Source organism: Zonotrichia leucophrys, chromosome 2 (assembly GCF_028769735.1).
Source record: "Zonotrichia leucophrys gambelii isolate GWCS_2022_RI chromosome 2, RI_Zleu_2.0, whole genome shotgun sequence".
In the NCBI taxonomy this organism is placed as follows: Eukaryota; Metazoa; Chordata; class Aves; order Passeriformes; family Passerellidae; genus Zonotrichia; species Zonotrichia leucophrys.
The window spans coordinates 105,555,039-105,577,848 of record NC_088171.1 but is presented as its reverse complement, the minus strand read 5'-3'; the positions used below and the strand labels follow the sequence as shown (position 1 = coordinate 105,577,848).

General features: G+C 41.5%; 1 protein-coding gene across 2 annotated transcripts; it reads left to right on the top strand.

Moving 5' to 3' along the window:
* Positions 1-2,925: 2,925 nt before the first annotated feature.
* USP14 (ubiquitin specific peptidase 14) lies at positions 2,926-21,925 on the top strand. 2 transcript variants are annotated; one of them, XM_064705948.1, is made up of 16 exons: positions 2,926-3,041; positions 5,454-5,599; positions 6,113-6,145; positions 7,567-7,671; positions 9,299-9,402; positions 11,416-11,474; positions 13,416-13,546; positions 13,851-13,931; positions 14,650-14,729; positions 16,250-16,364; positions 17,703-17,768; positions 18,063-18,155; positions 19,153-19,281; positions 20,304-20,364; positions 20,972-21,079; positions 21,207-21,925. In XM_064705948.1, the coding sequence occupies exons 1-16, from the start codon at positions 3,026-3,028 to the stop codon at positions 21,356-21,358; spliced, it is 1,479 nt and encodes a 492-aa protein (XP_064562018.1). In that variant the 5' UTR covers positions 2,926-3,025; the 3' UTR covers positions 21,359-21,925. The 2 variants fall into 2 exon arrangements, with proteins under 2 accessions (XP_064562018.1, XP_064562017.1); XM_064705947.1 differs by having other exon boundaries at positions 13,851-13,937.
* The last annotated feature ends 885 nt before the right edge of the window (positions 21,926-22,810 follow it).

Here is a 22,810-nt window from a genome sequence, read left to right as displayed (position 1 = left end):
TCCCAGGCACCACACAAGTGCCTAAAGCACCCCTTGTCAAGGGCTTTGGTTTCCTTCCCCACACCTCCTGCTGGATGGCAGCACCTGCTCGTACTGTCTGAGGATTCACCTACCACTTGTGCTCCTTGGAACTGAGCCACGGGAGCTTCCCCAGCATAAAAAACCTTTTCTAAACAGATCTGGACTTGCTCTGAGCCATCCTCCAGCACCCATAAATCCTGCCAGGCCTGTTGGCCGACATGCACTACAGTGCTGATGACACAGCCCCAGCTTTTAGATCCAAGCTGGCCTGTATCCAACCAGCTCAGGAGGGGAAGGAGTCCTGCTCAGACAGCCCTGTCACAGGCCACAGGGACACAGCAGGGCAAGCACTTCTGGTGTCCCCCACCCAAGGTTGCCCTGGGGCCTGCCTTTAAAAGATGCATTTAATAATGTTCAACCAATCTTTTACCGTTTGAATGTCATTAGGTTCATATTTACACATCAGGCTGCACTCTTTGTCTCCTGATCTCAGCACTCCTTATGTGAGTTTGTGTAAGATTCAGGAAAACCAGTGTCTATTGATCCCCTCCTTTAGGAAAAAGGCACACGGCTGTTACTGCAGGAAGGGGCCTACACGGTCTCAGAGGAAAAAAGATGGAGACAGTGGTTCTTCACCTTGCAGAGGTCAGGATGGTTTTTCCTGCTGATACAAATCCCGTTTCTTCTCCTTCAGCACAGCACCCTCTAGTGCCTTTCCCAAATTCTGGAAATGCATGGTCTGTGACTGCCGGAGTCCTGATCAGCTAAGCGTTTTCCCAAAGGGAAGGATTCAGTGCAGCTTCAGACCCCAGAGCATTCCACTTCCATTGAGCTGGCACGAGTAAACGTGACTCTATGTACGTCACTTTTGGTACAAAGAGCAAAACATTCGACTGGAGTTATCCCACATGTAAATTCACAGGCAGGCAGCTGGGATCTGCTCTCTCTTGAATAGATGGTCTGCAGGATCTCACCCTAGAATTGGACCAAAGCTTTTCTAGAAAGCTTCTTTCAGCAGGTCCAAGTAACAAAAGATTCACCACTTTTGCTGGTCAATTTTAACAATTAAATCACTTTAGTAATGGTAAACTCCATCTTTATTCAAGATCCAGCATAATCCAGCAAAATCTCAGCATAACACCCTTTGAAGCTTCTCTGTGAAATGTAATCCTTGCTTCCCCAAACCTCCATGTCCCATCTAGGAGCCTACACTGAACAATAAAATCAACTTTTGCTCTTCTTCTCCATGACAAACTGAAAAGACAGAAATTTCTAAGTCTTTCAAGTAAAGGCTTACATTCAAACCCTGGATTACTTTTATGGCCATTTTATATTTCATTCTTCTACTGTTTCAAACTGAAAATCACATTTGGGGGACAGCAAGGGAAAGATCCTTCTTGTTGAGGATATCAACTCTGGAAAAAGTATGGCCAGAAGTGCACATGCCAACAACCAGGCAGTGGTATAAGCTGTGGCAGAAGCTCTTCACAGCTGCACCTGTAAGCAGCAGAGGAGTGTTGGGAGCTAGGAGGGGTCCAAGGAAGGGATGCTTCTCTCTTGTCTCATTCTTTCCCTTGCATCTCAGAGCACTGGTTTGGTTTCTTTAAGCACATCTGAATACCAAGAGTTTTTGTAGAAGCAGTTGAGATTTGGGTCTACATGTCTACTGGTTTTAATGTTTACAACTTGGGGTTTATCACACTGAAGGCTCCTGGCTGTTGCCATCACGCCCATCCTTCAGTGCTTCTTATCTATCACTTGAGCCTAAAAAATATTGCAGGTTGATTACTCATCTCCTCTCCTTCCCATGAAGTTCTTCTGCTGGTAATTTTAGCTCCCACTTTACCCTTTCCTATAAACCAAACCTATTTCATCCACAAGAGCCTTTTTGTTTTTTCTGCCTGCCTTCCCCTGCCTTGTGCAATCACAGCTTTTGGGCAGGCCCCTGGGGGTGCAAAAGCCCAGCTCAGCTCTCACAGAATCGCAGCATCACAGAATGGGTCAGGCTGGGAAGGAGCACAGCAGGTAAAACCTCCAATCTCATCCAACCTCCCTTCTCAAGCAGGCTCATCCTGAAGCACATTGCACAGAACTGCATGCAGGTGGCTCTTGAGTATCTCCAGTGAGAGAGACTCCACAACTGTCTGTGAAATCTGTTCCAGTGCAGGGTTACCCACACTATAAAGACGTTCTTCTTGTGTTGAGGTGAAATTTTCTGCGCACTAGCTGACACTAGTTGCCTCTTGCCCTATTGCTTGCCACCTCTGAGGAGAGCCTGGCTCCACTCTCCCTTTAGATATTTATACACATTGCTGAGGCCTCCTCTCAGTTCTTTCTTCTCGAGGCTGAACAGGCCCAGCTCTCAGCGCGTCATTGTGACAGAGATGCTCCTGTCCCTTGTCTTTGTTGCCCTTCTCTAGACCCAGGAGCTCCCTGTCTCTGTTGCACTCGCTCCAGCCCTGCGCCTTCCACACCGACGTTCCTCGCCCGCAGCACCAGCCCCGCCTGCCCCTCATTCTGGCGGTCGGGCCCGCTCCAGACCCCAGCCCGGCCCGCTCTGCCCAAGGCTCGCAGGACTGACGGCATCCAGGCCGGGCCCGCTCCCAGCCCGGCCCGCTCTGCCCAGGGCTCGCAGGACTGACGGCATCCAGCTCGGCCCGCTCCCAGCCCAGCCCGCTGTGCCCAGGGCTCGCGGGACTGACAGGATCCAGCCCGGCCCGCTCCCGTCCCGCTGTGCCCAGGCCTCGCAGCACTGACGGGACCCGGGCCGGGCCCGCTCCCGCCGCCGGCCCCGCCCGTTCCGGCGGTGCGCGCGCACTGCTCCCGCCCCGCTTCCGCCGCCCGGCCGCGCTTGCAGCGTCATCCCGGGGGCTGGTTTGAATGAGACCCCGAGCGGGGCCGGGACCCGCCGCTGCCGCCGCCGCCCGCCCGCGCTCGCCCGTGCCGCGCCCCGCCGCCCTGCGCCCGCCCGCCCCGCTGTGCGCTCGGGCCGCGCCGCTCCGCCATGCCGCTCTTCTCAGGTGAGCGCGGCGCCCGCCCCTCCCGCCGGGCCCGGCCCGGGAGCGCTGCTCCGGCCCCGGCGGCGGCGGCGGGAGGCGCCTCGCCTCGCACGTGCGCGCCCATCCCGGCCGGGCCGGCGGCGGGAGCGCCCCGGGAGGCGCGGCCCGGGCCGTGAGGAGGGAGGGAAGGGAAGCGGGGAGGCAGCGCTGGCCTGGCCCTGCTGGCGGGAGGGCGGGTGTCAATCGCGGGCCGCCGTGCCTCGGCACTGCCCTGACTCGGTTTGCTCTGGGTTCCTGCTAAAAGAGAAGTGGTGCTGTCCTTGTGGTGAGCCAGAGCGCGGCATCTGCGCCTTCCAGGTGTGTCTGCCTCCGCTCTTTGAAATCCATTCCATCCTACAGCCTCCGATGGGTTGGAAAAGCCCAAGTCCAACCTTTGGCCAGGCACCACCATGTCAACCAGGGCACTGAATGGCACATCCAGCCCTCTCTTAAACACCGCCAGGCACGGTGACTCCACCGCCTCCCTGGGCAGAATATTCCAGTGTCTAATCACCCTTTCTGTGAAGAAATTCTTCCTAATGTCTAGCTGAAACCTAAAATTAAAGCTTTCTTAAATTGTACTTCATCCCGCTGGCCCTTCTTGCTGTGAGGAAAGGTTTCCGTGGAAGACTTCAAGAACAAAGCTGCCAGTGACACTTCTGGGACCAGTTACTGCCTTGATGATATCTCACAGATTTGGCCTGTTTGGGCCTTCAGCTTTTTAGATAGTATGCAGCCTCAGTACACAACTTGTCCACTGTTTTGGCTGTGGTTAGCAAATTGGGATCCTTATGTCAGTGTAATGATTTTTCCTGAATTCATCCAAATCTCGTGGAGTCTCCCTCACTGGAGATACTCAGGAATGGTTTGGGCACAGTCCTGTGGCTTGTGCTCTGGGATGGCCCCCTCAAGCAGCGGGGTTGGATGAGATAAGCCTCTGTGTTCCCTTCCAACCTGACCTGTTCTGTGAAGTGTATGTGCTGTGTTGTCTGATCAGCAGGGAAAATACGTCCTTCCTCTTTCTTACTTAACATTGTTTTCATGTTTCTTTTGTTTTGCACGAAGTCTTGGTTGCAGTCTCTGAAGAGAAGACAGTCATGATCTTCCATTCTTCCTCTTGAGTGCTGCATTGTCAAAACCAGCAACACTACAGATTAATAATTGCTAACTCTTCTGCATATTTAGCAGTGGAAGCATGACTGTTCAAAAATTCAAAACCCAAAAGTCTGTGCAGCTGACTTGTTCAGTGACTGAGTGGGTTGTCTTCCTGGAAAATGGGAAAAGCCTTGTGCTTCATAGGTCTTAAATATGCAAAATAATAAATGTGTTTTTTACAAAAATCGGAACATTGGGCAAAATATAAGATGCTTTCTATTAGAAATACTGAAAAGTTGATCATTTGAGTTCCTTTGTAGACTAATTGTCTAACTCATTTAGACTTGTCTTTGATTATTCTGTAATACTACACATCACAAGCATTGTATACATCTGAAATCTGAACCTTTTTGATAGAGTTTTTAAAATTATGACTTCTAAGAGTTTTGTGTTTTGAAAAGGTATGGTTGCTGTAATATATTTATGTAAAACCAAAGCAGAGGTAGAAGGATGTGGCTTTCCTAAAGTCTGGTATTTCAGGCACTTACTGTGCATTGAGGATATTGCTGTGTGCTCTATTTGAGTAAAATCTCAGCTTGCTAAGGAAGCCTTATGTACCTGTGTTAGTTCTTGGAAGTGGTCAAAGGTGTGTCACTGTTCTGTTCACTGTGGAGGCACACAGCTTATTCCAGGCATTTTCTGTCTGCTCTTGGTCATTCCCACAGTGAAGTTAACATTCCATTGTGCCATTCTGCCTCCTGTTTCTGCTAATGATCTCATTTCCAGCGTTGAGGTTGACATTTTTTGTGACCAAATTTCACTTTGCTTCTTAATTCCAGTCCTGCACCTCACTGGGGTCAATAGCCTTGCTTTTAAAGAGCGCTGTATTGTTTTTCTCTGGAGGAGGACGGAAGTGCTACTGATAACTGAGCTGGAATCGCACCTCTGAACTTCCCTCAGAAAGTTCAGTTGTTGGCAACAAGCATTGCCAAGAGAATGGGAGAGTTAGTTCCAGACTGCTTTTCTGGAGACCTGCAGAAGGATTTCTCAAACTTACTGTTTACAGGGTTTCTCTGTATTTTACTTTTCACTTGTTTGTAGGATATTTTTACACCTGCTGGAGGTGGTATGTTGTGATGGATGAGGTGCCGTACAGTATAGGTGTTCCCTACCTTCATCATTGACAATTTTAAGAGTCGAAAACAGAATGTTTTGAGACTGTGTGAAGTCTTGGTAATCTTGGTAATTGCATTCTTGAGTATTAGGAAATAATCAAGTTTCAAAACATTTTGTTTGCAGTGAATGTGAAATGGGGAAAAGAGAAATTCGATGGCGTGGAGCTGAACACTGACGAACCTCCGATGGTCTTCAAAGCCCAGTTATTTGCACTGACCGGAGTTCAGCCAGCCAGACAGAAGGTTATGGTTAAAGGAGGAACTCTGAAGGTAGAAATCAGTTTTTATATTATGTCTAACTTTGTTATGGGTTAACATGAACAATGATGGTGTTTCTGGGTGTTCCTCTGGAAGATCTTTGGTTGTATGTGTTAAACTGACTGCGCTTTACTCATTTATACAAAACAGCTTGGTGGGACACTTTTTGTCACTTTTTTATGTTCAGACTCTGAATGCAAATTTCTTCTTTCTAGCTTGTTTAAGAGAAGTGTCTTGGGTGCTTCTCTACTGGAGACTTACTGGTTTAATGAGACGTAGGCAGTTTTGCTGCAAAAAGTTGTTTACATTTAAGCAGTGTTGAACAATGCATGGGAAACCTAATTGAAAACACAGCTTGGCTGCTTTTTATTTTAGTTAGATGAGACTTGATAACATGTAAATAGTTAATATTGTGTAACATTGGATGAAAGACAATTGTATATTTAGAAATGTGATTAATATTAATGAAAATACTTGCTACAACTATCTTGCTACAAGATAACTGACTTGTCTTTTATTTCACAGGATGATGACTGGGGAAACTTAAAAATAAAGAATGTAAGTTCTGAGCAGTAAATTTTACTATTCTGATTTTTTATTTTGGCATTCAAAGAGAGGCTTGAAAGTGCTTGCTGTTTCTGTTTGAATGGGCAGTGCTACCTCAAAAAGTTAGAACTTGATGAAAAATAATTTTATAGATGTCATATGTAAGCATGCTTAGAAAGGTCTCACCATTGATTTATGAAAAAACTTCTTTTTTTTTTTTTTTGCATCAGTAGGGAGCACATGCTATCTTTTCTGGAGTAGTTGAGTGCATATATTTATTTATTCCATACAAGAAATGTTCTGGATCAGAGCAGTGCTGTCTTACCTGTGATCATAAAAATAAGTGATGTTGTTTAGAGAGATCTGCTGAACCTGGGTACTATCTGCAGACCCTTGTCCTTGCACATCCCCAGCTTGGACAGATGTGTTGGTGATGCCAAAGTTACACCTCTGCTTATGTCCTTTTTCACCAACCTGCTGAAATGTGCTCTCCTGTGTTAAATAGCTGCTGTTTTTAAAGAAAGCATTAGTAATGGTAATTCATACATTTGGCTAGTTCAAAAAGAAAACAGAAAGTGTTTGTGTTGCTTGCCTGTATAATATTGCATCAGCGATTCCCACAGATTTTTGTTGGGGTTTTTTTTTGTGTCATTTTTGTTACTGTGCATCTCTTGTAACCTCTTGTAACAGCTTTACTCCAGTTCTTCACTGGGCAGGTTGAATTAGGTAGCATTGCTCTTACCCTTGTAACTAGTTAGCAGCCTGTAGCTGCAGCTATTGTAGCAAAATTATGCAGCAAAAATGCAGTACATAATATTCTTGTCTTTTTCTGCATGTGGTTGTGCTAATAGCTGCTTTTATTCATTTTAATAATGTTATATACAATTTCTAGGGATTTATTTACACTGTCAAAACAGTTTCTCTTCATTCTGTTGTTCATCCTTTTCCTTAGCACTGTATGTTTCAAGACTCCAGATAGTAATTTTCTCCTCCTTTGACAGATCTTATTGTGTAGATGTTCTCCTGCTGAATGCTGAAAGATTCGTTTTCATAATATGCTAGTTCAGCAAGCATGGAAACCTGACTGACTTTTTTTTTTACCCCTTAAGTGTTAGTTCTCATGTCTAAACTGATGTGGTAGTTTAGGTTATTTTTCACTTTTCAACTAGTTTAACCCAGAACTCAGTGGAAATATTTAGCATAGATAATTCTGTGGGGTTGTTCTCAGTAGGTACTTCCTAGATAAGAGGAATTGAGGTACACCCTAAAGTCACAGTAGTGCAGTATTGGTTCTGTTAAACTAGGAGATAAATAAATAAATACAGAAACTGTGTTTATTTTTGGGGAATTAGCTGAAGTGTGTTAAGAGCTTGAGGGTTTGAGTGGAAATAAGTGTCCTTAGACATGGATTGCTGTTTTTGCTGTGTTTCCAGGGGATGACCTTGCTAATGATGGGTTCTGCCGACGCGCTTCCAGAAGAGCCGGTTGCTCGCCCCATCTTCGTGGAGGACATGACAGAGGAGCAGTTGGCCTCGGCTGTAAGCGTGTTTCCAACTTCAGTTTCTTGTAAACCTTATTAATGGCAAGTTCTTAAATGCTTGCAGTTGCTTAAAAGTGGGTTTTGAAACTGTAGTGTCTGTTTAGCATCTTCACCAAGAATCACAAATTTACATTGATGACCAAACTGGGAGCAGTAAAAAGAAATCTGGGATTTAATTTAAAAATCATACAATTAGTGCCGTTTTTTCTTTGAGCATGCAGCTTAGTAGTTTTTATAAAAATAGCATTAGGATGTTTTTAAAGGTGAATTTGTATTGCTCTTACTGCAGCAGTGTCCTGTATTTTGCCTAAACAAGGCCTCTTAGATATGCAAAATTATTTCCTGCCTCTTTCATATCTGTGAGGAGAAACTAGGGTTTGTTTTAGGGTGGGGTGTATTTGGGGATTTGTTACAGTATTAGGTCAACTTTGTGAAAAATGAAAATAAGTTTGACACATGTGTTTTGCTTTGTGGAAGTAAAGTCTGAAAGAGCATAAATAATCTATTATTTTCTTAATGAAGAAACTCTCGAGTTTCCTTTTTTACAGCTTGAAAGGCTTAATTTTCTCACCAATCATTTGAACTGCAGACTTTTTCATACTTAACAGTTGCAAGATTGTTGTCAACTGTGCATGCAGAATAGAAACACTTTGGTGCATGTCTGTATGAAAAAGGATCTGTAGTTCATGACTGGGTTTGTGTGCTTCAGGATTTAGTGCTTTCCAGGCCACCTGCAGGTGGAGGGTATTTATGGATTTTGGAGTAACCCCATACACAGACATTGAGATAACTGAGAGGCAAGCAAGGAGGTGATTTTACTATCAGATAGCATTTTGAAAAGGTTGGTCACGTGAAAATTTTGTTACACATCAAAATTCAGTTGTTTGCAGTGCATGTGTTCATTTCTGAGATAGGCTGAATGAGTTCTCTCTTCCTAAAATAATCTATTTGTATTGGTATGCAGTACCACTTCAGTTTCATTAAACTATGCGTTTTTCCCTGACAAATACCTAAGTATTCAGGATTACACAAAAAAAAAGAAAAATTCTATTAGGTGGTGATTTATAGTTATTTCTGGCTAGCTTACTATTAGTTGGCCTTTACATTGGTCAAAACTTCAGAAATTCACAAGTTGTCTGAAAAGATCAAGTTAATGATCTGTTGCAGATTTCTGGAGAGAAGTTTAAACAATGCTTTTGTTTCCAGCTATGAACTCCATCATTTTCAGAGTTTTACTGAAAACTGATTTTAATTAAAACATCAGTGTTTTGTACAAATGTATTCATGTGGAAATTTCACGGAAATTGAATTTTAAGGTCAAAACTTGAATGGGATTATAGTTGAACTTTCTGAATTATTGCACGCTTGAAGAATATATTAATGAAACTAAACATGCACAGAAAAGCCCCCAAAGCATTCCTGAATGTTCCCTAAAAGTATCAAATAGTGTAATGATAAATATAATCATAAAGTGGATCTGGAAAACCTCATAACATTTGATGGAATATTCCCAGTTTTATGCATAATTCATGTGCTCAGAAGTTGATGTCACATTATAGTGTTTGTACAAAAATGGTTGCCACTTCTCTCTGACTTTCAAGCACCCTTTTGAATTTTTTTGGTAGATGGAATTGCCATGTGGATTGACAAACCTTGGCAACACTTGCTACATGAATGCTACGGTTCAGTGTATCCGATCCGTGCCAGAAGTGAAAGAGGCCCTTAAAAGGTAGGACAAAAGTACTGTGACTAAAATGTTTCCTTTAGCTTATGAAGATATTTTGCAGAATGGTCATCTTCATACTGGTATGGATTATCATGACAGTCTATTACTCTTTAGGTCTATTCAGGATTAACAGAATGATCAATTAAAGTTTATCCTATGGCTGTGTTAGTATGTACTTTAATAAAAAAGTTAAGACTTTGTGTTTCTTGGAACTGGCTTTTAATAGAGAGAATGTGTTTTGCTTAGCTAGAAAGTAGTTCCTGTCAAGACCAGTTTAAAATTCTAAAATAAGCTGCTGAACTCTTAACCCTGTTTTTTTGCTGTTAGTTTTTATGGTCCTGTTCTGCATAAAAGAATCATATGGGAGTCCTGTTCCTTTGAGGACTATTTCCTGCAGTGGTTCCATTGCACAGTATTTTCAGCTGTGAAATTCTGACATTTGCTACTTGGAGGTACAGCAGGAAGTTCTAAGACATATCTTCATGGAATTTTGTTTTTGCTAATTTGTTCTGAATGTAGGATAACTTTTCTGATTTTTATTTATTTTTGTTATTCTAGACTGAAATGTGAAAATGGCTAGTGGTTTTTTGTGGTTGGTTGGTTATTTTTTTTTGTAAGAAATATACAAGAAACTTGAAAGTCATGAATGTTGAAGGAAAAAAGAATACCTGCCAATGTGGCCTGAATATGTCCTCCAGATGAATTGTAATGAGAAAACAATGAGTGTTTATAAAAAAGCGAGAATTAGGTAGAGCATTATTGCCATCTTAGGGTTAATTTAATTCCTTTTCCCCTGCTTTCTTGATTCCCAGTTGGATATTCTGTATTACTGTAATCACTTGTTATTTAAGTAGTTATAAACAGTTTTTCATTCTGTTAGCAGGTGAACCTTTATTATTAAGCACTGAGAACTACTCGTGAAGTGCAGAAATTTGGTTTCAGGGTTTTTATTGGCTATCAGTGTTATCATTTTTGGAAAGTCTTTATTTCCATGTGAAGGACTCTTGAGTTATGACACTGAATCTGAATATTGGACAAATTTACCATAGCAAAAAGTAAAATGCAGCCCGTGAAACTGGCAGACTGCAATACAAGATGTGGCCGTATTGTCCGTGGGAAGTCAGATTCACACTCTGGTTCAAGCTCTGTTTTTCTCTGGAGATTTAGCCTTTTTTTGGTCTTCCTTGCTTGATGACAGCGTGGCAGGCTATAGGGTGCATGGCAGTGGGAAGGTGTGACAGGACTCACTTGGGAAAGCTGTTACAGCTTTTTCCCTGAGGCCTGCTCTGCTGATCTCCCCAAGGAACTCCTCCCTGTTCTGTAGCATGCCAGGGGAAAGTTTCCTGGTTGTCATCTAGCAATGGTCAGAATTTCAAAAGTCCAGTCTGAGATTAGAGAATGTGTGAGTCCCTCCTTTTGCTTGAAGGCTTTGGGGAGTCCATCTGTTCCTCATCCAGCTGCTAAATTAGGAATTTAAAGAAGAGTGGTAGGTTCTTGTCATATAGGTGGACTCCCATTCCTTTTCAGTCTTGGAAATGCTTCCCCAAGAAAACATCTCACCTCTCACTGTTTTGCTTCTGCTGTGGAGGGAGGAAGCAAGTTTGCCCTCCATCTCTGTGCATTTTATCTGACATCTCTCCCTGAAGGTGTTTTTTTTTCACATGTATCTGAAGAAGCCATGGCAAATGTTTCAGAAATGGGGTAGCTTTTGTTCAGACTTTCTTAGTTTCTTTAAAAATAAAACAAGTCTTTGAGGCAAAAGGATTAGAGAAGCAGCAGTGATGTAGCAAGACTTTTTGGTCTGCCTTTACTTACTGTCTGAAAGATGCCAGTTTTCCTTTGCTTCCATGCTTGCAAAATAGCTGAAACGTTGAGGTAAATGTGAGTGAATCTTACCTTTGGTTACTTCTGGCTTGGTGATAGATTTCCTTTAAATGAATCCAGCCTGCTTCAAAAACCCGACTGTCCTTCCTGTTTGTGTTTAATTGCATGCAAATTATTTTTCTTCCCTTTTAGGTATGGTGGTGCCTTAAGAGCTTCAGGAGAAATGGCCTCTGCTCAATACATTACTGCAGGTTGGTGTTTAGAGTAGAAAACAGGGGTTTAGGCAAGTGTGTGATTTCCTGCTAACTGCAGATGAAATTTGCAGCTAAAACTCTGTGTATTGTTCTTTAGTGCATATGCCTTAGGAATGTCAGATCTGCTGGCACTGGAGGATTCATTTTGTCTTTAAAGGCTATTCTGCCCCTGCCTGCAAGGTGTTTATCTCTGCACATTGTCAGGCTGCAGGCTAAGGGAAAGATACTTCTGAGTGATCTAGGCTTAGATAGAAACAACTTGTATCTCTAAATTGTTTTACGTGTAGGCATGAAGTAATTGGAACTTCCTAAGGCAGATTCCATCCATCCATCCATCCATCCATCCATCCATCCATCCATCCATCCATCCATCCATCCATCCATCCATCCATCCATCCATCCATCCATCCATCCATCCATCCATCTATTGGTTTGATCCCTTTATGCAGAAATACTTTAGTTCTTTGTTTCACATAGTGGTAGGCTAACACCATACTCCTGGGATATGTATGTCACTGGTGGTTTTTGATATGATTTATTGCCTGAGCGTTATTGTTACAATGGAAACTGATGCTTTATCAGTGGTCTTAGCCTTTGCCCTAAAGAGCCAGATTTCATAGCTGGAGTGGAAAGGAGAGTCTTCAGAAAAGAAGTTACTCTTTGTTGTGGTGGTGTGGGTGCTCACACTGTGGGAGCTCACGGTGGCCCTGTGTCTTCAAGCTCTAACTAGAGTTCCAGTTAGACCCCTTACACTTGAACAAGGGTACTACTTGTCCACTTTTTCTTTTTTTACTCTATTTCATTGCCCCACTAAGATGCTGGGCCAGGACACTGGGATTTCTACCAGTCCATTTAAGGAAAAACAAAACAATATAAGGAAGGAAAGGTCCAGTTTGTGGGTATGCCTGCTGATCGAATTTTGGGGTGGTAAGTTCAATGGTTACTCTATACAGCCATGCCTGCCCCTCCCCTTTTCACTGCCTTTACTTCGTGTCCCTTGTTTTCTTTTTAAGGTGACAGCTCTGCTTCTTAGGAATTTTAATAGTTGAAGTAATTTGTAGTTAATTCTTGGGTGCTGAGCTGTTCAGGAACTCCTGCATGACACTTATGGCATTTTTTTTTAAATTGCTGTGTCATATCAGTTGCACCTCTTATCAAGGTCAGTGAAGACATTTCTGAAAGAGGAAGCAACTGACCTTGGTTCCCTGTAATCTTGCCTATGTTCACTTACTGGAGAGAGCAATTCATTAGTCTCTTCACTTGTAAATTAGTGACCATGCAGATTTTTGCCTACCTCACAGGGTTGTTGTGAGGATTTACAGGTACCTTTGGAGCGATCTGTGGATTTAAAATGCTGTAACTTGGGTAGATAAAACGTATGCTAGAGTATGGAACAAAAAAGAAAGCCATGTGTGTTGTCATGCAGTCAGTATCATTCATTGGATTGCACATAGTTACGAGCTCTCTGCACATATGCATACACATACTTGTTTTCCTGGGTCTTAAGCATGGGTGTTTCCTAGATATTTTATTAAAGTTTTTTTGCCTTGTAGCTGGTGAAACTTAAATTGCTCTAGAGGATAGATTGTGAATGCCTCCTGGTTTCTCTTGTGAAAGCATTATTCCTCAGATGTGTTCCAAACGAAATCTTAATTGCTCAATTTTTTTCCCCCCTGTTAGTGGCCAGGAAAGACAAGGCAATATGTGCCAAATTCTCAGAATTTCCATCTTTATGCTTTCAAAGTTGTGTTCAGAAAGGAGATCATAGGTGCACTTGTTATGCCACCTGGAAAATTTGGTCCTGCTTTGGAAAGATCAAATTGGATGCTGTTAAATGATCAGTCTTTAAATGTTGTTGCTGTTTTACTGTTCTTTTTACACTTCCTGCCATGTTTGAATTGTTTTTTCGCTTCTCAAAGCATTCACTTTTTCTTCAAGCTCTTAGAGACTTGTTTGATTCCATGGATAAAACTTCCTCCAGTATCCCACCTATCATTCTCCTGCAGTTTTTACATATGGCCTTCCCGCAGTTTGCAGAGAAAGGTGATCAAGGCCAGTACCTTCAACAGGTAAAGACCAATTATTAGCTTATTGTTTAAAATTCTATAGTATGTTGCAAGTTGAGAACAAGAACATTTTAAGACTTTCCTTCTCCTGTGAAAATAATGACTCCCAGTAAAGTGGGGTGGTTTTTCTGTAGAAAAGTTGTATAGAAGTTGAATGTAGTATCAAGTGCTGGTTTTGAGAATGCACGGTGGAATTGGGAGAAATTCCTAGTTAAGGAATCCTCATGTTTGGCTTTATAATTGATGGGTTTCATGTTACTAAATCATAATGCTTGTAGTCAGATTTAATGTTGTGCTCCCTTCCTAGGATGCCAATGAGTGCTGGGTGCAGATGATGAGGGTACTACAGCAGAAGCTGGAAGGCATAGAAGGTGATACAATTATGGAGGTAATTGTAGTCTTACTCTAACCAGAATAATGGTTTATAGTATTTCACATATGTTTTGTTAAGTGTTATCTGTTTGTGAGTTCTTTAACATGTGTCTGGAATTGTGAAGTTGCTTTCTGGTGTTTCTGATCAGCATAATGCTGCTGTGGTCCTGTCAGTGATGCTGTGGAGTGTGCTAAAGGAAACCCTTCCCTTTGGGCTGTGTAAGGGGCAGTGTGTGGTGACACCCTCTCATGTATGTGGTAGTTGGCCCTGATAACCTGTGAATTCAGCACAAAGAACTTTTTTTCTGAAAAAAGTGTGCTACAGTTTTAACTTGAATGGTTAATCTGATACAAGAAATTGCTGGAAGTTTTTCCCAAGATTTTACTTTCTCTTTTCTCTGTAAACTGTTTTCTGGAGACTCTTGGCAGGGCCTTGAAGAACTGTCCTGAAACTTAAGATAGATTTAAGTTGGAGGGCTAGGGATTTATGTTTTTTTTTTTTTTTTCTTGCTTGTTAATGGGCTTCAGGTTGGATTTAACAGTATGTTATAAGCATATTTGTTTTGAAACTTCTATGCTGTGTAAGAAGATTGACTGACCAGAAGAAAATGGACCTATAGAAAGATGAAGGAATGGGCTTTAAAGAATTTAAAGAAATGGGGTAATTTTGTCTGTAGAGAAGACTGTATTTACATTCTGTTTAAAGTTACATCATAAGAGATTTTGTTTTACAGACAGACTCTGGAGCTACAGCAGCATCCTCTAAAAAGAAGAGTTTAATTGATCAATTCTTCAGCATTGAATTTGAAACAGCGTATCCTAAAGACTAAGGCAAGACATAAACGATGATGATTTCACACTTCAGCAGTTGAGTTCAGGGAGAATGAAAAGCATTGTTCAGAATACTATGGAAAATGAAGGTGTAGGTTGGGGAATGGGGTCACGATGTCATTCAAGAGTACACAGAACTTAACTTTAAGATTGGATGTGCTTTGAGAGAGAGGATGATGTGGGGAGAAAGAATGGTAATGAAAATCTACAGATTAAAAAACCCTTGTTGAATTTCAATAGCACATTTCCTCCCCAGAGAAGATTGGTCCTTACCAGCTTCAAGGATGCTCACATGCTTTATCCAATTAAAAGTAATTGTTGTCCTAAATAGGCTTTTTTGGCTTGTAAGAGTGTGTTGCTGACGTACCTGGTGTACTAAAGATGCACAAAAGGTAGCTTGATTGATTTCTTAAGAAATAAATTAGGTGTCCACAGTTGTATGAGTAAGAAACAAATGCAGCTGACAAGTTTCTAGTGGGTTCTTTATAGCAAGAAAAAGAGGATATGACCACATGGGGCACACATCTTATGGCAAGTATTGCTCTTTTCCCATTTCTCCACCCCAAAATCCTGGCTGTCATCAAACTGAGCACCACTTTCTCAAAGAATTATACACTGTGCATTTTGCTTGTCTGAAATAAGGAAACATCTCCTTAGATGAAGTACTGTATCTCATGGTTTGGTAGTAATGAGGAATAAAGGTCTTTTTTTAGATCAGAATCATGCATCTCTCTCCCTCTTCTGTGATGTTTGTTGTCCTTAAAATAGTTGGGAGTCTTGGAATGTGTAGCTAAGAGGAATGATGCATAGGCCAGTATCAGCAAGAAGACTTGTTAGAAGAGTTGCAGACTTTCAAAGTGTGATTACAGCAGCATTTGTAGAATAGCTGCAGTCAGAAAAATACCTGGTTGGAAGGAGATGGATGAGAGAAAAGCATTGGGCTAAAACTATGAAAAGAGGAGAGGACAGACAGAACAATTAAAAGGAATGTGTAGAAAATAATGAAGGAATTAATTTCATTTCAGTGAAGAGGGCAGATACAAGGCAGAGAAAAGAGGCTCTGCATGTTGAAGGAAGCAGGAAGTCTGGCCAGCAGCAGCAGCAGCAGAACTTCATTAATCATAAGCAACAATGGAGTGCAATGTTGCAGGAGGGCTTTGTAACTGGGTGTTGGCAGCCAGTTAATTTGTTCTGTGTCCTGGGGTTAGGTGGTGATGGGGGAGAAGGAAGAAAAAGCAGGCCTCAGGTTGAATGGTGATCAAAGACTTATTTTCCTTTTTTTTTGGTGTGCTGTCTGCCCCTGCTGCCCCTTGTCCTTGGCCACGAAGGAACAGATTGGTCTGAAGGAAGGGCTCCTTCAAATCTTTTTTGTACTATGAGAAGTAAAAGTACTTTCTACACAAGCACAGAATTACCTAAATTGCTGTGCTGCTTGGCATGTTCTTTTCACTAGAGCAGTAGTTCAGCTCTTGGTGCATGATGGTTTTCCTTAATTTTGTGAAGCATGAAATGTACAGAAGCCGAAGAAGAAGAAGTAACTAAAGGAAAGGAGAATCTCCTTCAGCTTAGCTGCTTTATCAATCAAGAAGTGAAATACCTGTTTACAGGACTAAAATTGGTAAGCTATTGCAACTTTTATTGAATTGAAATTCTGAATGGCCTGTGTATTTCTCAGTTGAAATTCTAAGTGACCTAAATGCACTTAGTTTTAAGTGCATTTAATCTGTGACTTGGAATTGATATTTGCTGTCCAAACATTATGAAGTTTCAGGAATCTTTTTGGTGTTCATTGGGAAGATGGCTGTGAAAGGGAATTGCATGTTAATGTCAAACAGACTTCAGCAGAGCATTATCTTCACCCTGACATGGTGTTCCCCATGCAGGTAACCAAGTGCAAGGCAGTTTTCTCTTTGTTTCTTCAGCTGGGTTTCACTCCAGACTGAGCAGTATCATGATTTATGCAGCAATCAGTTCCCAGAAGGTCCAAAAGTCAACTTGGAAATAGGCTGGCATTTTGGTTCCTAATTAAAACCCCACCAGATGATGTCACAACTAAATTTGATATGGCAGATTTTAAAGGGGGCGTAATTTTCCACCAGACAACATCATTCTCAAACTTGTTTTAAGTAGAACTCCTTAAGGTTGTCTGTGATTTTTAGGTATGTATGTATTTTGAAATTGTAAGGGCTTTTTGGGGAGTCTGAAGTAGAAAGGAGAGGAGCTACTGCCAAACCTTTGTAGTTACTGTGTCAGACTAGGGCAGTGATCTGGTTTGTACAGGACTAAAACCAAGTTGTATGATTCTCAGATAATCTTTGTGTATCTCTGTCTTCTTTTTTTCTTTTTCCTAACAGAATTTAGAAGGAAAAGTAGGATTAAATAGCTAATGCTCACAAATGAAAAAACACTATAAAAAAAGAAACTTCACTTTCAGGCCAAAAAAAATCTATAACTATGCTAGATTGCCTGGAGCAAGAGAATTGCAACACTAAGAACCAAGCTAGTCTTTCCCAGAATTTTGTTAAGAGACACCAGCTGTCCATTTAGATGCAGCTCTGGCTGCTTGAGACTGAGAGCTGAGAAATGTGCAAATACTCTTCTCAGAGGAAACTTCAGATTTTCTTCAGTTGTGTTCCAAGCATATGATACATTTGTAACCAAGTCCAGATACAATTCATAATAAAATCCAATTGTGAGTTCTACTCCTGTGGAGCAAAATTTTCTGCAGAGAAAAGCTCAGTGTTGTCAGGGCTCAGGAATGAGCCTGGAGCTGAAGAAATGAATGGGCATAGTCCTTTCTGCCAAGGAATTTCAAAATCTTATGTGTTGTAATGGCTGACAGCAACACAAGAGACTGGCAGAGCAAGATTTAGTTTATGGTTTGTTTAGCCCTGTTGTGCTTTTCTCTCAGCTGTGTTTCCTGATGAACATGTGTTCCTTCTTTCTCTTGTAACAGCGTCTTCAGGAGGAAATCACCAAACTCTCTCCAACACTGCAGAGAAATGCACTCTATATCAAATCTGTGAGTGGCACTTTCCTTGCTCTTTACAATTCTTTTCATTGTCAGTTTTCTGTTCCAAACCACAAAGTTATTGCTGCAACACCATGTGATTTATGTTTATAAAGCATCTGAGTATCCACTACCAAAAATTTAAGACAGAGCTTCAGAAAAGGAGACCTTATTTTATTCCTGTGGGTCTGTGTACAAATACATTCCCAGAATAGACAGTAATTTAGGATGAGCAGTGTTTAAGGTAAAAAAGATCTGTGAATATTTAAAGTAATAGCTTTTTCTAATTTGTTTTTTTTTTTGTAGTCCAAAATTAGTCGCTTGCCAGCATACCTGACTATTCAGATGGTTAGATTTTTTTACAAAGAGAAAGAATCTGTGAATGCAAAAGTTCTTAAGGTAAGTTTTTTGCATATTGAAATTCAATTCCTCTGTATGTTTTCTGTGAGTTTTTATTAAAGGTAGACAATGAGGACTTGAAAACTTCTTTCTTAATTGTTCACCTTTAAATTGCATTTAAAAACATTAAAGAGTCCAGTTTCTTTGCTCAAGTGCCAAGTAGTTTTGTTCCCACTTGTGATGGTGTGTGGCAAACTACAGTACCCAAAATAGACCGAGGAAGGAGGTGAGGGGCAAAAGTGAATTTGTCCCAGTACTGCTAATATTACATCATGACAAAAACCAAGATGTTTTTTTGTCTTTTCTCACCAGTGGTTCTGAGAAGAATGTTTAACTAAGGAGAGGGCCATGCTTTCAAACTCTGAACAGTGTTCTAATGTTGATGGGAGATGTTTATGCTGTCAGACACTTCCTGTATTAGTTATTTTAATTGTCTGGCTTTCTGATGGATAAATGCAGGAACCAGCTGGAAACAGCTGAATGTTCTGTTTTGCTTTCTGTTGGCCATGGCTGACAAACCTCCCAGGCTGCCCAGGAGCATCATGATAGATGAGATGCTCCTTCCTTGCAAGAGGAGGAAATGAAATAAGGATTGAAGGTACATGTTAACTATTTCAGAAGGTAGTTTGGATAGCACAAAATAACATTTTTGCCAGGGTACAGTCATTCTACATGCTTGCCTCTTTTTTCTTTTCCCTTAGGCCTGTATAGGTATTTCCATAGTGTGAAAGTATGGCAGCTAGCAATAAAGAATCTGAATTATTGTTAGTCTATGCTGAATGGAATAATTTATAGTGATTTGTTTGTACTGAATTAGACATTCTTCAGTGAAAGCATTGTAGCTCTTTTGCTAAATACTGAAAGAATCTCAGTAGGTCAGGTTGCCATCAATTTGAAGAGGGTCACATTTAATTTGATTGTGTTGTCTTCCTATGGGAGAATGCTTTGATGTGGAATACCAAATCATGCTAATAAACCTTTGTCTTTTACTTCCTAGGATGTCAAATTTCCTCTTATGTTGGATGTGTATGAGCTGTGTACTCCAGATCTGCAGGAAAAAATGGTTTCTTATCGATCAAAATTCAAAGATCTAGAAGACAAAAAAGTAAATCAACAGCCAAAGAACGTAAGTCTCCTGACACTTTCACTAATTTATACATCTGAAACTGGGGTACTAATAAGGACCAGAGAAAACTTGATGTCCCTAAATATATTATTTTCTTACATAGCAAACTCCTTGGTATTGAGCTTTAGATCTTTTTATTCTGTATTTTCATGAAAATGGTGTGTTTGCTTGATGAGAAATGTTAAATGCTGTAGTCAGACAGCATGTGTTAAATACATTACAATGTAGTGCTTCTGTTTATTAGTGCTGTGCCTAAAAGTTGGCTGTAAGTTACACAGAATTATTCTCTTCAAATATGACTGTTTGGTGGCTGCTCCCTGCTTCAGTGGAGTGTAGGGAGCTGTTCCCTGCTCAGCAGCTGGAAAGGGTTGTACAAGGCACTGTCATGTGCCTGACTGGTAAAAATTAGAGTATGTGTATTTGTGAGCTTCAAGTCAGCATGTAAAAACTTGGAAAATGGTCTCGTGTCTTATCCTGTCTACATAATTCTGACTTCCCTGTCTTTATTGAAGACAAAAGTAAATGTGCTAAAACTGTCATGTTTTATCCAGTTTTAAAAGTTTGCTGGCCTAACTCTTGGCAAATTCTTTTAAGCATTTGGATAAGGCTTGCATTCCCTCTTACGCAGATGGGAGCAAGGGAAGAGTGCTATTTTTGAACAGAATGTATTGGCACTGAGAATCTGTCTCTGGTATTTTCTTATTGTCACTTCTGCTGCTAGCAAGCTCCCACCAAGGAATAAATCTGCAATTGCAGAATTGTTTCATAAACAAACTCATAAATCTCGTGGGTGAACACTGCAGGCAGTATGTGCTAAAATATATTTGCTTTAAAACTGATCTTCTTCAGATAAGGGTTTTGTATGTCCACCTATAAATACAATAATGAGTTTCTTTCAATTTGAACAAAAATGTTTAGACTTAGAAGTGTACTTTAATTAATGGAGACTTGGGATTTGATGTGATTGTGCTAGAGCTTTTATTAAACTGCTCCACATTAATTCAACTTACTCTCTTTTTTAGTCTAGTAAAAGTGATGGTGCACAGAAAGAAGTTAAATATGAACCATTTTCTTTTCCTGATGGTGAGTACAGGGAAGCACATCTACTTTGAAGTAACTTCCTATTTACTTGTGCTTAAGTGTATCTGATGGTAGCACTAATTTGAGAACTCTGTCTCTTTAATGCTTTTGAAAATTAATCTTCAAAGAGTGACAGGAATGGAAAGATTAGGTAAACCAAAACATTGAGATAGTGAAAGGCATAATTGCCATCCATCTGACAAGTTGGTGATAATAGAAGGCACATCAAAAGACATTTGCGTGTAATGTGCACGCTGACTGGTCAGTGTGTGGTGGAAGGCTGAAATCCAAACAAAAACTTAAACTGGACTTCTAAAAGTGCTGTGGTGGTGCTGGTGTTGCCTCAGATTTGGAGAGGCTTGGAGCCTGAAGGCCCAAAGCACTCAGCCTGTGAATTAATTACATCAGTAATACTTTGGGGTACATATTTATTTCATAAGAATGCACAACATCTTCAGTTTCCTGAGACTCTCCTGGCTGAGAGCTGCTGCTGTAGTTCACAGTGGTTTTGTACTGGGCTGTAGCTGGGCTTTTGCACACACGCCTGTGCTGCTGGGGCCTGGCTGATGCAGCAAGCAGGACTCAAGGTTACTTTTTCTCTCCCCTTCAGATATTGGCTCTAACAACTGCGGCTATTATGACCTGCAGGCAGTGCTAACTCATCAAGGCAGATCAAGTTCCTCTGGGCATTATGTGTCTTGGGTTAAAAGGAAACAAGGTAAAAAACAATAAACAAATTGCAGCCCTGTTAACCATCTGCACAGCTCCTTTCAGCAAAGGGGCTGTTAAGCAACCTTAGATTTTCTGCACCTAAGTTACCAATGATGCTCTTGTTTTCCTTGCAGATGAATGGATTAAATTTGATGACGACAAAGTCAGCATTGTTACACCTGAAGACATTTTGAGGTTATCTGGGGGTGGGGACTGGCATATAGCTTATGTTCTACTCTACGGGCCTCGCAGGATTGAAGTCGTCGAAGAAGCAGCTGAACAATAGTCTTCCGTTCTAGCCATTCTGCCTAGGTGTGAAATAAATGTTGATTACTGATCACTTCTTTAACCCCAGAGCTTTAGCAAGTGGATAAATAATTTGTTCAAACCTTCTCATGTGCAGAGGGATATTGGTTTAAAACTGATCCATGTACCAATTAGTCACTATGGGACTGGACTGCCCACTGTGGTGGTGACAATACTTAAAATAGCTTTAATGTCTTGCAGAAGATAATTTTTTTTTAATGAGCCTCTCCTCCTCCTTCTTCTCTAATGTCATCAAGTATTTATTACACACCTACTCTCACATTTGTTACTCTTGCATGGTTTATACCACAGTTCAGTAGCTGTCCATCCTTTGCCTTACCTGGCAGTTCTGTTAGGAAGGTAGAAGAGAAACTGTTGCCTTGTTGTGTAACTCAGTGCTGCTGCCCGTAGCCAACAGCTGTGGCTACAATCAAGTATTTGTCCAGCCTGACCTGCTGATTCAGTCTGTTCTGTTGCTGGCATCTCATGATTTCAGAATAAATTGTGATCAACAATGTGTCTCCATTAAAAACAGCTCCTGTCCTGGTACTGTAGTCAGAATGCGTTTGTTTTCACTTCTTGGGCCACCACTGACAGATGTCTCAAAGCAGTCATGGAATAAAGTCACTTTTTTTTTTAAGCTGTAGGGATGTGTCTCCTGTCCTGTTACTCATTAGTCAGTAGCTAAGTCCAGTGTGGTGGCTGCAAAACTGGGCTTTGCTTACTTACAGGACCTTCTGTAGTAACTGGATGTGTGTGACTGCTTGTAAAAAAAGCCTTTCAGCACTACAGCCTAAAAAGCACTAGCAAGGTCATCAACCCCCTCAGCCCTCGATGTACAGGTTCCCAGTGTTGATGTGTCCCAGTGCCTTCTGAAGAGCTGCCCCATGTTCATATGAAATACTTTCACTTCTCTGGGCAGGGTGCTGAGTTTGCCTGTGCCTCAGTTGATTGGAAAGGGTCCTTCTTTTACCCTTCCCTGGGGACACTGGCATCAGCTGTGGCTGTCACACTCAGCTCTTCTGCCTTGCAATTGTTACTCCAGTGCCCCTGTCCCTGCACAGCTTCACCTGGGAGCACACCAAAAGCCTGGGGTTCTGTTTTAAGTGGATAATTCAAGGCAAGCATCCACTTAAAATAGAGCCCATTAAAGAAGCCCCCAAGGCAGTACTGGCTCTGTTCCTGCAGGCCCCACAGAAACACCTCCAGGGTTAAGTTCTTGTTCTGCATCCTGTTGCAGGGAAAGGCAGGATGGTGTTGGTGCCTGGTTACTGCTTTATGGAACTACATCCTCCCACTGTCATCCTCAGTTTTCCCAGCACTGAAGTTGTCAGTCACGCCTGCACAGCTCTACTCACAATATGCTCAAGTCCCTTTATCAGTTGAAACTGTTGAAGTTCATGCCTTCTACCAGCCCCTACCTGCAGCAGGA

Coding starts and splice junctions, on each gene's coding strand:
- USP14 (XM_064705947.1), top strand. Junction 17,769..18,062: donor ATGCACTCTATATCAAATCT/GTGAGTGGCACT, acceptor TTTTTTTTGTAG/TCCAAAATTAGTCGCTTGCC. Junction 19,282..20,303: donor TAAATCAACAGCCAAAGAAC/GTAAGTCTCCTG, acceptor TCTCTTTTTTAG/TCTAGTAAAAGTGATGGTGC.